This window comes from Molothrus aeneus, chromosome 1 (assembly GCF_037042795.1).
Source record: "Molothrus aeneus isolate 106 chromosome 1, BPBGC_Maene_1.0, whole genome shotgun sequence".
NCBI lineage: Eukaryota > Metazoa > Chordata > Aves > Passeriformes > Icteridae > Molothrus > Molothrus aeneus.
The window spans coordinates 55,184,345-55,202,367 of record NC_089646.1 but is presented as its reverse complement, the minus strand read 5'-3'; the positions used below and the strand labels follow the sequence as shown (position 1 = coordinate 55,202,367).

General features: G+C 41.5%; 1 protein-coding gene across 1 annotated transcript in view; it reads right to left on the bottom strand.

Annotated features, from left to right (window-relative positions):
- Window positions 1–16,508, bottom strand: part of TPPP (tubulin polymerization promoting protein) — a 67,093-nt gene extending 50,585 nt beyond the window's left edge. Inside the window, exons 1-2 of the mRNA XM_066557464.1 lie at window positions 16,405–16,508; window positions 1,044–1,295 (exon numbers count right to left, since the gene is read on the bottom strand). Coding sequence (XP_066413561.1) covers window positions 1,044–1,291 — 248 coding nt within the window. The 5' untranslated portion in view covers window positions 1,292–1,295; window positions 16,405–16,508. The remainder of the gene's footprint in view (window positions 1–1,043; window positions 1,296–16,404) is intronic.
- Between the last annotated feature and the right edge of the window lie 1,515 nt (window positions 16,509–18,023).

Genomic DNA, 18,023 nt, shown 5'->3' with positions numbered 1-18,023 from the left:
ACAACTTTCAAGATTAAAGGTCTTTTCTTCTCTGCCTTTCTCCAGTTTGATGCAGTCTAAATGGTCAGTGCTTGTAGCAAGATTTTCCAGCTACCTTGTAAGCAATGCAGTTTGCATGTTTTCCCAGCATTACACCACAACATTTGAGTGCATAAGCCAAATAAGTGTTCCTACAGGCTACAAGTACAATTAAGAGACCTATTTAAAAAGTATATCCCTCAACACAATGATATGTGAGACAATTTAAACAGTGTGGTAATAAAAAGCAGAAAAGAGAAGATTATCATATCAGATGCCAGGGGAATATGAAAGGTAAAAATAATTCAATTCTATACATAAAGCAAAACCAAAAGAATTATTTGGGACTTCATACAGAACATGCCATAACAGATTAATCCCTTGTTAACATATTTCCTTTAATATCTTCTCTTAGGTTCGACAAGTTTCTGACTAAGCCCGCCTAGATTTTCAACTGGGGAGAAAGTTTCACTAAAGCTCCAGTCACAAAAATAAGATCAGATGACAAGACAATCCTAATTCATCATAGCCAAGGGTCACCCTAAGTCTGGCATGGCCCTACACTTCAAACTTGAGCTGGTGTTGTGCTGGACATCATGACTGCTGTTAGAATACTGACTTTTAGTACATATCCCACCTTACCCTCTGTCTTCTGAGGCCAAGCTTTGGCAAGATCATCCTGACATCCTGATTTCATTCAGATATCTTTCAAGAAATAGTGACAGCACTTACTGCAGACCAGTTTATTGGAATAGCCTACATTTATTCTGATCACATCATGGTCTTTGAATAATACAACAGCTGTGAAATTGAAGTCAATTTAATATAGTAGGTCAGAAGCTGAAAGCTGTATCTTCAGACAAAACAAGAAAATTTTTTAAAGGAACAAGAAAGAGATTGATTTTGTCAAACAGTGTCTCACAACATCAGAAGCAACAGAAGGTAAATTTAGATGGTTTCTAACTAACATGGGGGGGAGGGTGGGGAGAGAGAAGATAATGAAATTATGGCTGAAATGAACTTACTTGATTTTACTGAAGACGATGTCAACATCTGTGGTTGTCACATTCTTCCCATCTATGATATTGCAATCCTTACATAGCTTTGACCAGTTCTTCCCATGCATTTCTTTTCCTGTGGCTCTTGTATCACCATGGACAGCAAATTTTCTAAAGGCCTCTTCCAGAGCACTTATTTCTCCTGCTGCAGCTCCCTCATGAGAGTTTGAGTCTGAGGATAACCGTTTTGCTGGTTTTGCCGATTTTTCAGCCATTGTGCTACAAGGAAAAGGAGGGTAAACGTAATGTATTAATTTGCACTAGATTACTTTCTGTCAATCTACACGCTAGAGTTCATGTCACAACATATGAAGACCATATGAAGAATAGATGGTCTATAAAGTTAGAAAGAACTCACTCCCCTCCACCATCAAACATCAGTCTAAACAGAGAACTGTAAAACTCTCTGCCCATCTGGGAAAAAAAATTCTAGTACAGTACAAAAAAGGAAAGGTACAGAAAGAAACTAGGGACACAAAACCAGTTGCACCATCATTACATCAGCCACCAAAAGAATACTTAGTATTTGCTCCTTTTTTTTTTTCTTAAATGGCAATCATCACAGTCACTCTGTTGATTTGAATAGAAGTATGCCCTTTACATTGTAGGCATTACTTGTACTTCTATTTCTGAAGGAAAAATAGACATCCCTTTATTTTCTGGACTTCAACTTTTAATTTTATTTTTACTGAAAAATTACGTATTTTTGAAATGCAACAAAAATATTAATGTTAGAACCCTTATGTTACATTATGTAAGGGCTAACAAGTACAAGACAAGTCTCTCCTGTTATCCAGACCATTTATTTCTCAAGTTTATGCCCAAAGAACTGTAGCTGTGGAATTCATTTGGAATGAACACATCCATGATGGAGGCATACTGAGAAGGGATGTCATTACTTCAGACAAGAACTTTGAGACTACTCCAAGTACATATAGTATAGGTTTGTTTTTTACATGAAACCTTAAACTGTGCAATAGAATACTATTTTTAGGTGTCTTCACAAAAAAAACACACCCGGAAGCACCAGAAACATCTTCTGCCCATGTACTCTTGGCATGGCAGAAGTAAGAGGCACTAAACTAGGGACTAAGAAGCTAGGCACAGGGCACACTGCCTGCCTGCCCCAACAAGCTGCACACAGACTGTCACCACCATCACGTTGGTGGCACTGCTACAAATTTTTAACCTATAAAGAGATGGTTAAAGTATCAGAAATCTGGCAAATGCTAGATAAGGGCTGGAAAGCCCATCATACTTACCCAGCCTTTCTTCTAAAGCCGCAGCTGTATGTGAGATGTGATTAACATATACAGAGATGGGTAGGTACTTCTAGTTAAGGTTTTATTTTTTATCAGATAGGAAGTTCTTTTGATTTATATACTGTACATCAGTACAAATGCCTCAGCAAGGGAAAGGGTTCTAAAATTCTATCTCTTCCTATATTGTTTAAACTCTGACGCTCAAACAATGATGACATACCCTTCCCTGCACACTGTAACCATTGCTACTTGCTATGCAGCAGTTATTGTTGAAGCTTTTGATTAGAAAGAATCTTTTAATTAGAAACATACTAAAAGGACCTCTGTCCTTCACACTTGAGCAAACATAGCATGGCCAAAGCCCTACTGCCTTTTTTGAAAACACCTAAATGCTTAAATCCCTTGCTATATCTTAAGCCGGGGGATCCTTCTGTTTTGTTTACACAGACAGCACAAGTTTTGGCCAACAAACCAAAATGCTAAATTAAAATTATTATGACAAAAATTTACTAACTGTAGCCTGAGAGTTGTATGTGCACCTATGAAATAAATGTGAAGAACAGAGGGGGAAAAAGAGTTTGAAAATGTCAAGTTCATAAAAACGTTTAAAAAGTAACCAATTCCCATTTCTATTTCCTTTGCATTGTGCCTACTGTCCAAAGAGGAATTTTACCTCAAAAACCTTATCTGAAAGCATCCCAACACTGAAACACTAAAACAAAAAACATGCACAGTAAATTGAAAGCTACTACACACATTAAGACACACATACTTTTACCAAAATGTGTCTAGATCAAATCTTCTGCTTCATCAGGCTATATTCTTTTGTCACCAAAACAGTAGTAAAATATAAAAAAAAAAAAAAATACTATTGACATAACGCATACAACAGAGTATTTCATTAAAAATCAGATCATGAAGATCTATGATGTACCTCTATATTCAAGGAAGCTTGACTTCCAAAAGCAGAAGTCTCTTCCAAGCTTGTAGCATTTGAAATCAACTGGAGCTGAAATACAGAGCCAGAAATTTTCCAAGCTAATACTAACTGGCTAGAGAAAGAGAGTACAGATCAGCAAAAACCATGTCTGTGTAGGATATTAAAAACCAAATTTACCTTTGTATGCAAGAAACAGGACATGAAAAGGTGGAAATTTGCAATGGTAAGGTATATATGGTTTGCAACAGTTTGTAATTTTATCTTGTGGCAAATAAACTTTCCAGGAAATTTTCAGGGATAGCTCCTGCTTGCTCTTAGCAATTCTCTTAAGAAGCTATACTCATAGTGAGTATCTTTAAGAGATACAATAATAGCACAGTTGACAAGCTATAAACAAGAAAACATCTGCATCACTCTGTCTCATCTGACATTGGAAAATATAACCACGTGCCTACATTTTTAAGTATCTCCTGAACAAAATCTTTCCTTAGCCAGTGTCAGTGCCTTGCTGGCCAATTATGCTTTGTTGTGTATAACCATGAATCAACTTTGCACAGCACAGCAGAATCATGCTTTATTATCTTATACAGTCTTTAATATAATAGCAGGAACAAACTGTCCCTGTGTGCCAAAAGATCAGTCAATGGAGTAAACGTCCAGCCTGGCTGGGCAAGGAAGTTTTGGAGGTACTTAGGAATAAAAAGAGGATGTATCAGCGTTGGAAGGAGGGTCAGGTCTCTAAGGAAGTATTCAAGAAGGCTGCTTGAGCATGCAGAAAAAAAATTAGGGAGGCCAAAGCTCATTTTGAACTTAGAATGGTGACTTCTGTAAAGGATAATAAAAAATGTTTTTACAAATACCTTAATGCTAGAAGGAAGGGTAAGACCAGCCTTTGTTCTTTATTGGACAAGGGAGGGAACTTAGCATCTGCAGATGAGGAGAAGGCAGAAGTGCTTAATGCCTACTTTGCTTCAGTTTTTAGTGGGAAGATGACTTGCCTTCAAGACACCTGCCCGCCTGGAATGGTTGATGGTGTCAGGGAGCAGAACGGTCCCCCCATTATCCAAGAGGAGGCAGTCAAAGAACTACTGAAATGCTTGGATGTTCATAAATCTATGGGACCAGATGGGATCCACCCCAGGGTAATGAGAGAGCTGGCAAATGAGCTTGCAAAGCCACTCTCCATCATTTACCATCAGTCCTGGCTCACTGGTGAGGTTCCAGATGACTGAAAGCTGGCCAACGTGATGCCCATTCACAAAAAGGGTGCAAAGGAGGATCCTGGTAATTATAGACCAGTCAGCCTGACCTCAGTACCTGGCAAGATAATGGAACAGTTTATATTAAGTGCCATCACACAGAACTTACAGGATGGCCAAGGTATCAGACCCAGTCAGCTTGGGTTTAGGAGGGGTAGGTCATGTTTGACCAACCTGGTCGCCTTTTATGACCAGGTAACCCGCCTAGTGGATACAGGGAAGGCTGTAGATGTTGTTTATTTGGATTTCAGCAAGGCCTTTGACACTGTCTCCCACAGCATACTCCTACACAAGCTGGCAGCCCATGGCTTGGACAGGAGCACTCTTTGTTGGGTTAGGAACTGGCTGTATGGCCGGGCCCAGAGAGTGGTGGTGAATGGTGCTGCATCCAGCTGGCGGCCAGTCACCAGTGGTGTCCCTCAGGGGTATGTGCTGGGGCCAGTTCTGTTTAATATTTTTATTGATGACATGGATGAGGGTTTAGAGCCTTTTATTAGCAAATTTGCAGATGACACTAAGCTGGGAGCGTGTGTCGATCTGTTAGAGGGACGGAGGGCTTTGCAGAGGGACTTGGAACAGTTGGATGGATGGGCAGAATCTAATGGGATGAAGTTCAATAAGTCCAAGTGCCAAGTCCTGCACTTTGGCCACAATAACCCCCTGCAACGTTATAGGCTGGGGATGGTGTGGCTGGACAGTGCTCAGGAGGAAAGGGACCTGGGCGTGCTGGTTGACAGTCGGCTGAACATGAGCCAGCAGTGTGCCCTGGTGGCCAAGAAGGCCAATGGCATCCTGGCCTGTATCAGGAATAGTGTGGCCAGCAGGACCAGGGAGGCTATTCTTCCCCTGTACTCAGCACTGGTGAGGTCACACCTTGAGTATTGTGTCCAGTTCTGGGCCCCTCAGTTTAGGAGGGACGTTGAGATGCTTGAGCGTGTCCAAAGGAGAGCAACGAGGCTGGTGAGGGGCTTGGAACACAAGCCGTATGAAGAACGACTAAGGGAGCTGGGGTTGTTCAGCCTGGAGAAAAGGAGACTCAGAGGTGACCTTATCACTCTCTTCAGCTTCCTGAAGGGTGACTGTGGTGAGCTGGGAGTCGGTCTCTTTCTCCGGGCAACAACAGACAGAACAAGAGGACACAGTCTCAAGCTGCGCCAAGGGAGATACAGGCTAGAATTAAGGAGGAAGTCTTTCACAGAAAGAGTGGTCAAATACTGGAATCATCTACCCAGGGAGGTAGTGGAGTCACCATCCCTCGATGTGTTTAAAAAAAGACTGGATGTGGCACTTGGCGCCATGAGGTGTTAGAACATGGGTTGGAGTCGATGATCTTAAAGGTCTCTTCCAACCTAGAAATTCTGTGATTCTGTGTAGCAACTGAAAGAATTTTTTACTTACTTTCAGTAGCTAATATATTTAAACTTTATAAACTTGCTATAGGAAAAATGCTCACGAACATATTTAGCCTTCAGAAAGATCGTTCCATACTAACTTCTCTCACTCATTAATAAATGAACTTTGTATTGGGGTTTTTTGCGTAGTTCTGGATCAGGCAGAACAGACAGAAAAGGCTTTAGTTTTGAATGGTGAAATCTGGTATGCAGAACAAACTAATTTCAAATAAATCCTCACCATCTAAAGCAGAAAGTCAAGGGGAGATTAAAACCAGGGCTCTGCAGTGGTTGCCAAATATTATTATGGACACTCCTTGTCGAATCACAATTACAGTTTACTTGTTAAAATCCTATGTAATAGCATGAAATATATCAAAAAAAAGCTACCTGGATTGATGAAAAAATTATCTAGTCTCAATTTAAACTTTTCTTTCTTAACTCTACAAACAACACAGTGTGAAGTGTTTGTTAACATAATTAGAAGGTAAAGAACTGCACAACACAGGATATTAAATGAGACTTTGAATGGGGCCAGCTCCTTTAATTTTTTTTAGTGATTAGAGATAAGGAAGGAGATCATGTCATGTTAAAGAAACGATCTCTCAAACAGAAATAAAGAATAATCTATTTGACAAAAATTCAAGATCAAATGCTGTTCTGAGTTTTCCTTATTCTTTTCCCCTGGACAAAGGAATCAAAAGGTGCTTGGTAGATTCCGCTAGAAGTAAAGATTATGAGTAAGTTGGGGCAGGGCCACAGTAAGACGATAAGTTAAAGATGAAAGAAAGTGATTACTCTTGAATACCAAATATAAAATACAGTAAAACAAAATTAAACCACTGTTCAAAAGCATGAGCTGTGTAGATGCTGACTTCAACAACTACAGCTAACCAAAGAAATGCCTTTCATCATCATCCAAAAGGTCTAGTATGTATAAAATTAGACAATAACAAGTTCCAGAGTCAGCAGAAAGAAGGTGGGAGTAGCCACCAATACTGCATGCTCCTCTCCAAATACTGCATGCTCCAACCAAGCAGGTCCACATCACCAAAAGCAGCCAGATAAGAAAGAGGTACAAGCAGATGCTAGAGTTTTGGAGGTTTGCGAAAGAACAACCATCCTCCAAAAAAATGGAGTTTCAGAAACCCACAGAATACTTAGACAGTTAGGTACTGCGTTATGAACTGCTATAGTCTGTGTCCTTTAGTAACACAAAAAACCAGTTCTTGTCCCTTCCCTCACTCTGCAATAGGTAAATAATACAGCACATTATATGGAGATTAAGCCAGGGATCAAACTAACTCATGTTAACTGATGCCAGCCACTGACTTCATTACTGTCTTGTGCTATATAGACTGAAAGTGCAGATCTGTGTTCTCAGCATGTGCCTAAGCAATTAGAAAAAGTTTTCTAATATCATCAAACTTCTTTTTAGCCAGAGACTAGAATATATATTCATCTGCAGACAGACAGCTGAAAGACCTCCACTAGATAAAGTCACTTATTAACCTGGATTCTTCCATAAAAGATGTGAAGTGAATGTTTCTGTGAATTTCAGTTGTCAATTTCTAGAGCTGTGTGAATACCCAAAGCCTCAGTACTAACCAACTGCCAACTCTACTGAAGGACTTATATTAATTTACACTCTTTCACACCCTCTCCAAGTGTCAAGAAACTGCAGGAATTATGGTATAGCTTTGATTTAAATTTGTGGGAATTGCTCTTACAAGTAATCTGCCTCTTAGTAAGGAAGACTTACTAAGTCCCAGAGTATTTTTTCCAACAATTTCAGAAGCTTATGCAACTCTGAATATGCATATGTCCTAACAGGTCAGAATTCACCACAGCACCTTCACTGCCCCATCCCTGACAACTAATTCATGGCTTATTTGCTCAGCAGAAAGCTTAGTATTTTTAATGCAAATTATCATCACTGCCATTGCATGGATAGAGAAACGAAAGGAGAGGGATGAAGAAACATGTCTGTTCTGTTCTGCAGTATTCAGAACATCATGAGGACCCCGGGACCCATATTCTACACTACTTTAATTATTAAGGTCACATAAAGCAGATACATGAGTGCAATGACTACTCTAAGAGCCAACATTCTCTGACTTGATAAAGGAAATAAAAATACATTCTTACTAGCTGCAAATCTATTAAACCCTTTTAGGAAGTTCACATCAAAAAAACTGTTTACTAAAAAAAATTAAAAAAAATATACACACACATACATGTCACAGAATGACTGGGTTGGAAGAGACCTTCAAGATCATCAAGTCCAACCCATGCCCTAACACCTCAACTAAACCATGGCACCATGTGCCACATCCAGTCTTTTCTTAAACACATCCAGGGATGGTGACTCCACCACCTCCCTGGGCAGACCATTCCAGTACTTTATCACTCTTTCCATGAAAAACTTTTTCCTAATATCCAACCTATATTTCCCTTGGCTCAGTTCAAGACTGATACACATATCAGCAGGATACAAAATTCCTATTTTTTTTGGTGCTTTACCATGTACTTTTTCATCTGCTTTGTCTAGCTTACCTCTAATAGCTTTCATTTGCAGGAAGTTTTAAACAGTGTTAAAAAACAGTTTTAATGAAGTCATCTCACAACATCAACTGCCATGGAAACAAATATGAGTGTAACTGTCTAAGACAGAGCAACAGACTAGAATATTACAACATTATTACAGCCTCAGATGCATTCACGCTAATGGAAAAGGATTAGCGTGATGGAAAAGGAAATGGATTTTAAAACTGTTCATGCTTTACAATACTTATCAACCAAGAATTTGCTAAAATGACGTCAAAAGTCTAGCGCGAATTAAGGAAAACTTCCAATTCACACTTTTAAACAGCAGAAATCATTTAAGAGTCAAGCAGACCTCTGACTGCTAAGACTGATGAATTTTCAGAATCCGACAGCACAATGGCCCAGCTGCAATGCAATAATGGTACTGCCAGCATCTCCTTTTTCCTGTAACACTCACCTTTGCCCAGGCTAGCCTTATTTCTCAGGTGTAATACCCGCAACACGACAACACAAAGTTATGTTTACACTGAGCATCAAGGCCATCACCTAGCTAGCAACCAAAGTCTGCACTGTAAATTCCTCAGGCTCCTACAACCTAAAATGCACTATCTCTTCAGGGTCTCAGTCTTAGCCCTGATACCTCCCTCATTTCTTAATCCTTTCTACCATACACCCCAGGCAACTAGTTTTATATGTTCAGTGTTACCTGTTTTTACCTTCCATTCTCCTGCTCATTTTTCCTGCCCACCAAGTTTTGGCAAGCATGCAAGTGCTTAGGGCACAATTTTCATCGGAATCTGTTACTGCACTGTTGGAAAAACACATCCAATGCACCACAAGTAGTTGTCATCCAGAATTTCTTAAGACCTTCTAGCCAATCCAAGTAAACAAGAAAGCAACTTTTCAACGAGCACAGGAGGCGTTATTTTTATGAGTTAATTGAGTGCATAATGAATTATGAACTGTGCAAGGCATTTGAATTTGTCTGACTGTATCTGGTTTATTTTAGTACTTGATCCATCTTCCCCTTGTTATAAAAACTTAACAAAATTTCAATGAAAGTGAATTCTCATTTATTTTCTCTCTGTAATTATTTATGCCAAATAAAAACAGCAGAGACAATGCACAGCAGATGGAATCTTTTTCCCACATTTTTGCATAAACATTCAGGCTTAGGGAAGGACAAGCAGAAGGAGAAATGCAACATCCTCCTAATAAAAAGCAATGCTTTAACCGCTCTTAAAGCTTCCCTTAAGCTTCCTTCACAGCTACCTGCAGGAGCCAGAGTTAAAGCATTTCTCTTCAGAGATCTGCTCTGGTTATATTTCTCTACATGTGATGCTGAAGTGAATGACAGCCACCCATATTCCCTAGCATACAACATAGAAGGCAAATGAGCAGAGACCACTGCAAAACAAGCAAAGCTAACAACTCTATCTAAAGTTAAACCCATCTTTACCTAAAGAAAATTAAATCCTTTTGCAGGCTTTCTGAGGAACTGCATGGCTGAACCTCAAGCTCTCTTAACAATATATGTGAATTTAGCACTATGGACAAGGGCAAGGCTGGCCAGATCATACAGATACATTTAGACTTTCAGCAGGACACACATAGAGTAACAGAAAAGGTACCTACTTAACCTGTCCAATGTTTCTCCTCAGCAAAACAGTATTTCAGACTGTGAACATATGCCATCACATATGCCATTGAAGGATCTAACTTAGAAACATATTTTCGAGCAAAGAGATTATTTTGACTGCTGATAAATTATTGTTACTGTTGTATTTCTAAAAACTATTGCTATTCAGCTACTTACTTCTACAATGTTGCTTGAGATACAAAACTAAGTTTAGTTCTTAGTAAATTACACTCCTTCATTTCAAAGAACCACTTCATAAATATCACCTCTTTATATAAACTAAGCATTTGTACACAGACACACAAACCTTTATCAGTAACAGATCCATTGCAACTTATTTCTTTCAAAAAACATGTTCACCTGACAACACTTAAAAGTACACAAAAATTCTCTATCTAGCTAACTCTTAACTAGCTCCACAATATCCTGTAAAACCACCACGTCACTTACACAAGGTTTTAACTATGAAGGTAAAAGCATAAATAAGGCATCCACAACATAGACATGTACTGGTAAACTCTTATTATGCTTTTTTTTCATTATGCCACTACTCCATTTGAGAGTTCCACTTTCTAAGTACTCATCCTAAGCTCTGCCAGGCTGCTGTCACTGGTAGATGACTAATCTGGACACAAACATTCTGCAGTTTCATACACAAGCAAGGATACAAGCCAGTGTCTAGAACTGCCTTCACAGGAGAAACTGAATGACACCAATTAAAGAACAACAAAAGAGGAGACTCAAGTGTTTAGATGAGGTATTTTTTCATATTTTGTATGTATCAAAAAAAGACTTCAAATCACAGATCTGGAAAGAGTGGAAGACAACAGCTGCTCTCCACAGTAGTCATACAATTAATTTACAGCTCCAAATAACATGCTAGGCCTGTCATCACTTTAGGATTAGCTGAATACAGGTTCCACTACAATTGTAGAGCTTGCTTCGCCTCACTTCTTCATACACTGTACATTGTATCCTCCCACCACATCCACCCAGACCAGACTTTACTTGGAACTTCCACAGAACCCATACAAAATATTTCTGGAAAAGCCATGAGTAATGAAGATCCACTCCATGAAAGTGGATCAAAGATTGTACAGAAAGATCACTTCAAACTCCATTAAGATGGGGGACTTTGAGTAGCACCCATAAGTAAAAGTATCTAGAGAATCAACTATTGACAGGGACAGAATTAAATCTAAGAAAAAACTGAGCTGACAAAGACTGGAAAGCACTGTAAGACTTAGTAGTCACAAAGCACCTCTGATCAAAGAAAGGAAGATGATACAAGAGATGCAAAATCATGAGACGATGTTTTACCATAAGATACTTTACAAATTACATTGGTGGAATTCTTGAGAGATCCAAATACCCCTGCAGAGAAAATGAATCACCTACTAAATGGCTCTTTACTACCAAAGATATCAAAAAACTCAACAGTTGAAAATTCAGGCTACGTCAGTGCAAATTAGAAATATGACTTCTTTATGAAGAGACAATCAACCACATCAGGGACTGAAGGTAACTCCCAAGAACAGCTGCAAATACTTCAGATCCTCATGTCCACACATTAGACTGCCTTTAATACAGAAGATCTATTTAGTCACATATCTCTGAAAGACAGACTTTTACCATATCTAGGTTATTGCTCTTGGATAACTAACTCAATATAACCAATACATGAATCAAGTTAGACTGTCTAAAGATCCCTTATGTTCTTAAAATCTGCTACTTCACTTTTGTCTGAATCCACAAAAATAAACTAACCATTAAGTACAGATTTTTTGCAACCACCCACAGCCTGGTCCAAAATAAGAAGGGAAATACTACTTTGCTAAATCAGTAAGTTCTTTCACATCTATACATGCTTCTAAGATGAAATATTTGGGTACTACTCCTTCCAATACTCAAATCAGAAGAGACAGGCCAAAACAGGTTTGTAAATTAAACAGTGTCATCAACAATGGAAAAAAAAAATTGTGAGCAAGATATTTTAGCATTTTCACTACTACTGCAAGAATTTTCTTAGCATTGATCCATTTAAGAATTTGAACTAGGACTGCAACCCTCAGAGACTCAAGCAAAAACTGTTATCTCATTGATTTTTTTAATTTCAAGTTTCTTTGTGCTCATTTTGTCAAATGCTCCCAATATATGAACACTGACACAGATGCATATTCCTGAGATTAGCCAAACTGAGCAAAAATTAACTTGATTATTTTAAACAGTAACACTGCAGATTCATTTTTATCATTTCATAAGCTGTATAATGCATTGAACCTTTGAGCTGTAAACTCTTGGTTGCCACCTCTTGGGTTCCCATCCAGGACAAGGTAAACTCATACCACAAATGCAGGACACTACGAGGCAGGAGAAGTTTCAGGAGGAAAAGAAAGAGGGAACCTTAAGACAACTAGCAAGAGTAAGAGCCTAAGCTTCTCCACAGCTGCCTCAGAGTCCTGACAGAGTTAAGAATCCCTCTTAGCAGCAGCAGCAGCAAAGTGAATTGCCCACCCACCACATATAAGAACTAAAACAAAGAAAAACTTCCCAACTGTTTTGATGGACATACCACTGTGAGCCAAGAAAACTGAGTAGCACAGAATCAGTCTGTTCTGCTCTGTCAGCACTTGAGATAAACACCCACTCAGGAAGAGTGTCCTGAAACCTGAGCAGGATATGCATACTTGTCCTGTAACACATGTACAGTCCCTGGGTACTTAAAGACCATATTTTTATAAGGGTATTTTACCAGTAACATCCTTTCACTGTACAGATCTTTTCATCACTATTCCAAAGTATCCCAAAAAACAGCCTACAATGGAATGGGAAATTCTTGCAATACTTCCATGTATGGGCAATTTGGGGTGGGCAAAGTGATGCATTCACTCAGAAATGTCTTTTAGCTGGCTGAAGGTGTAGTTATTATTATTATGTATTTCTGAGGGGGGTTAGGCACATGAGGGGGATGAGATGAAGAAAGAGCTAGAACAGCTTACAGAAAACACTCAGGAAAAGGGAAAACAATGGGAAATCAGGAAAAACATTTGTTTTCCTGTACAACTGGAATTTGAAATGAAAACTCCACTTCAAAACTTTAAAATATTACCATAGATTAAAAAAAACTGTAAAAATTAGATGGTCTGAAGAGAAAATGTTTCATATTAGGTTGATGTAGATTGTTTACCTTAGTTTTCAGCATTTAGTCAAGTTAGATGCATTTCAAAATCCCCCAAACCCAAGCCATTCTCGTGTCCCAAGGATAACCCTCAGAGAACAGTGGCAGTCTTACATTAAGTTCTACAATTCCCATTACTCTTACATGAGAATGAGAAAGTACACAGCTGAATAAGGCACACACATACCAATGTATCCTTCTTAACATCAGCTTGATTTCTCTTTTGCACCACTCACAGTTCTTTATTTTCTTTGGAAAGAAAATGTTCTTTATTTTAGATCAGAATATTTAGGGGGCCATACCCAAGTTATTGTTCCATTATACTGGACATAACACATTAGTAAAGGTCCCCAACCACAGCTTCCAGACACTATGGCAATACAAACAGTAAGCAAAATATTTCCTTTCAACTAACTGGCAGAGACTTCTAGAAGTACTTATGCCCACAGTAGTCATGCCAGTGCAGCAGAGAAACAGTAGGTGTGGAAATTATATACCCGCATTTAATTTCAGTTAGGCACAGCATAAAAATGGGTTTCAGGGGGGAGACAAAAACAAACTTTGCTGCTTGCTGAAGAGAATCCATTCCATTTATCCAAGCCTACAATCACTACGCATGTGCAAATAAAAAAGGACATTACATCATTGAATGACTGACTATGCCACAGAATGACTGTTCTTGTAATATATGAAATATATACAGTAATATGTAAACATAGAGAGAGATAGCTGCTTGTGAGTATGGTCACATCCTCACACTGGAGACTTACATAATTAAAGTGTGTAAAGCAAGAAAACCATCTGATTTTATTTTGTATTTTAGATTATCACCTGAAAGCAAGTTATCAAGGTTAAACATTGCATGGCTTATTCTCTGAGGTGCTATGAGATATATTGAGTACAATTAATTGCTTTTATCTATAATGAGAATACTTAACATAAATTGACATAACCGACTGCCTCACTCTTTGAAAGACCCTTGTTTTATTTTTTCAAATTAAGCTCAAGATACAAGAAGCAAAAATAGCTCTACCAAAAATACCAATACCACTACCAAATACCAAGTTAATATAAAAATGCCAAATATTAAAACCACTACAATCACAGCTGCATGTTTTATCACCACAGTCAAGCCACAGATTAAATATGACACAGAAAGAACTACTTGCTGGATGTATATTTCCATTTATAAATACCTTTTCTTAGATTTACAAGGGTCAAGTGCAAGCATTGCAGGAGATTCCTATGTGAACTTTATCTGCAATTTGATCCTTGCATGGTATGCTGTCTAAGCATTACACTGTACTATAATTTAATATTGGACATACACTTCCAGCAGTTACAAATGATGCACTATTTAAAAGCATATAACTGTGACCCAGAAATGTACAAAGGCATTCAAAATACCATTTTATTTTGGACTGGGGAGATGAAAGGTCAAACTGGGATAGGGGTCTCTAAAAACATAAAGAAGTGGCTCATCACTAAAGGATTAAAAAAATGGCCATTGCTATTTAAAAAAAATGTTGTATAGGTTCGATAAACAGTGATGCTATTTTAAGCCTAAGACTATGAAAGTGTATAGGGGAAAAAAACCCATACCTTAATGTTTTACTATCATGCTAACCCTAAAAAACTAGAGGGGAAAAAAATCCATACCTTAATGTTTTACTGTCATGCTAACCCTTTCCAACCTACCTAAAGCATATTATTTAATGATGCTAGCAGAGAAAACAGCAGGACGGCTCAGTAAAAGACAGTCTCACATCATGTGTTTCATTTCAAGCTGGGGCTTTGGTTTGCTCCTCCTCTTTCTTTTCTTCAATAAACATGAGGGGTTATGCAACCCTCTGTAAAACCAAAAAAAATAAATTGTCCCCTCCCAAACCTGCCCTGTGTAGAGCCTGCAAAACATTAACAGGGAAACGGGTTGTCAGCAGCATCTCCTACATGATTTGAAGCTGTCAGTGTTTAAGATGCTATTCACATGTGCATTCGGCACCTTGTAGCATACATCCAACTTCCCCTTGGAATAATTTCACCTATGTACAAGAGCTTTTACCCAGGACTGGAGAAATATTTGCAACCGAATGTGATCTGGCAGCGGAGAGGCTGTATTTATTTTCAAACAAGCTAGCCGAGTTTACAGATAAAAACACAGGATTTTGTCTCGTCCTCGTTTTCCACCCCTGAGTACATGGCTGTATACCTACGGGCATTACTCCGCCGGCGCTAAATGGTCTCCCACACCTGATGCCGGTTTTGCGGAGGACGCTATACAGCAGCGAGTCTTGAAGACGAAGCCCCTCCAGCTACCACTTGGGGATTTCAAGGAAAAAAAAATAAAGAAAGAAAAGAAACGGCAAATTGTCTCTCCGCATCGGTCCGGTGCTTCTAAACGAGCGCATGAAGCAACAGCAGCGTCGCCGTCGGTCGAAGCTTTGTTGTTGACTGCGGAGCATTTGGCGTGTGCGTGCAAGGTGGCTCCTTCCCGGCTTCTCCGGGAGCCGCCCGCGGGCGCAGCGCGGGACTCGCCGGCTGCCCGCAGCCAGCCTCCAGCATCGCCCAGCCACGGACCTGCTGCCGCCGGGAGCCGGGAAGCCGCCCGGGTTGCACGCTGGCTGCGGCCGCGCGTACCTCCTAGATGGCGATCGGGGGATGCGGCTGGCGGAGCTCATCCCCATGGCAGGGAAAGGCGCGCACCTCCTCGCCAAGCCCCGCTCCCCGCCAGCTCCTGGTCCCCGGTTCCTGGAGGGGAGCGCAGAACAATCGCGGGGACAGCACAGAGGTGAATCCCAAGGAGGTACGCGGCGCCGCCGCCCGCAGCCCCCCGCGGGCGTTACATAACGACGGCGGCGGCCGCGCCGGGTTGGGCTCGGGAGCCCCTCCGGTGGGGGCTGGTACCGGGAGGGAGGCACCGGAGCCGCCAGACCCCCGGCAGACGCCTCCACCGCCCCCTCCCTCGCGCTATCAGCAGCCGAGCTGCGATCGATTAGCGACGCGATGGGAAAGAGGGAGCGGGCACGGCGCACAGCACACGACACGCACCCCACCCCCCCACCCCCGGCGGAGCGGTGCTCGGCCAGCCCAGGAGCGGCACCCGCACACTCACCGCCGGCTCCGGAGGCCTGCAGTTCTGGCGCCGCTGGCCGGGCTCCGTGCGGCGCGCTTGGCGGCAGCCGCGGGTGTCCGCAGCCGGCGCGGCCGTTGCAGGGCACCGCCCCCCCCGCGCGGGCATTGGCGGGCGCGCGGCGCCGCCCGCCCGCCGCGAGCGCCCATAGGCGGCGCGCGCCGGCCGGCCGGGGCCGCGCCCGGCCTCGCGGGGCGGCTGAGGGACTGCGCGGCCGGCGCTGCCTTACATGGCCCGCTGGCGCGGCCGCGCTCCCGCCAGCCCCGTTTTCCCCGTTATTCCTGCTATCCCCGTTTGCCCCGTCCCCCGAAACGCGCTGGCAGGTGCGCTGCGTCGGGCGGAGCCTCGCCCTGTTCGCGCACCCTGTGCCTCCCGCTGCCGATGCACCGAGAGGTGCCAATGTCCTCTGTGTTCTGCCGCGCCCTGGCAGATTTGGTTCTGGGTGGGCGCTCGGCTGTGCTTGGAGCTGGGATCGTCGATGTAAATGAACACCGTGTGAAAGACTGGGCTGTGTGGTGCAGCGGGCGTTCAGTAAAAGCCTCACCTTCCCTCAGCTTGCCTCTCGCCTGGGAGCAGCCCGAGGCCTCACAGCGGAGAGGCGCAGCCACAAACCTACTCTAGAGCAACCCCATCCAAAACTCTGGAGCACAGACACCGTCCAAGGAGTCAGCAGGAATCCAGTCAGCCGTTATGCACCCTGATCTGTGAATTTATAACCAGAGTCCAATGACCCTCCAGAGCATCCTTGGTGGATTTTAACTTGCTTTCTGCTGTGCTGGAATGAAGTTAAAACAATCTACCCACAGTTCTGAGGGAGGACAGCAAAATGCTAATGTGCAATGGATTCTCAATTTTTCAAATGTAGGAGATATATATGGGTAATTTTTTGATTGGTTATATACCTATGCTTGCCTCAGGATACAGAATAGTTTACAAACTATTGTAAAATTAGCTTATAAACTCTGATTTCAGTAACTCAAGGCAATTATTGAAATGACCGAGAATGTCATAAATTGACTTGAAAGGACCCTTCATGTTAGGGTTGAGTTTGGCTGTAGTATGAGTGAAGGTTTTGTGGTAGTGTAGGGCAAATGAAATTATGTTCTCTCATAAGAGCAAAATCAATGTCTTCAAATCAACCTCCAAGTCCTTCTCCCCAGGGCTGCTCAAAATCCCTTCATCCCCTAGCCTGTATTGGTATTCAGTAGTGAAACTAAACTCATTCTTGGTAGGCACAAACATACAAACTCATTTCTGCAATATATATGTGCATACAGCCATGGACAGCTACACAGATCAATACAGCCAGAAACAGCACTCACACAAGCACGAACAGCATCAATGGCCTCATCTTGCTGCCCTGTGGCTAATCAGGATGAAAGTGTATTATTAGGAAATATATGCTATGTATAATGTGGATTCCTCCAGTAGCTGACCTTAGATACTCAGTCTACCCCTGGATCCACCATGTGCCCCACTGTTGTACCCTGGACATACGAGCTCCTAAGACTTGCAGTCCCACTGTAGTTGCTCTTCACTTGTCACCCACAGACACACACCATGATCTGCTGAAAGCTGGACCTCTGATCTCTGATCAGCTG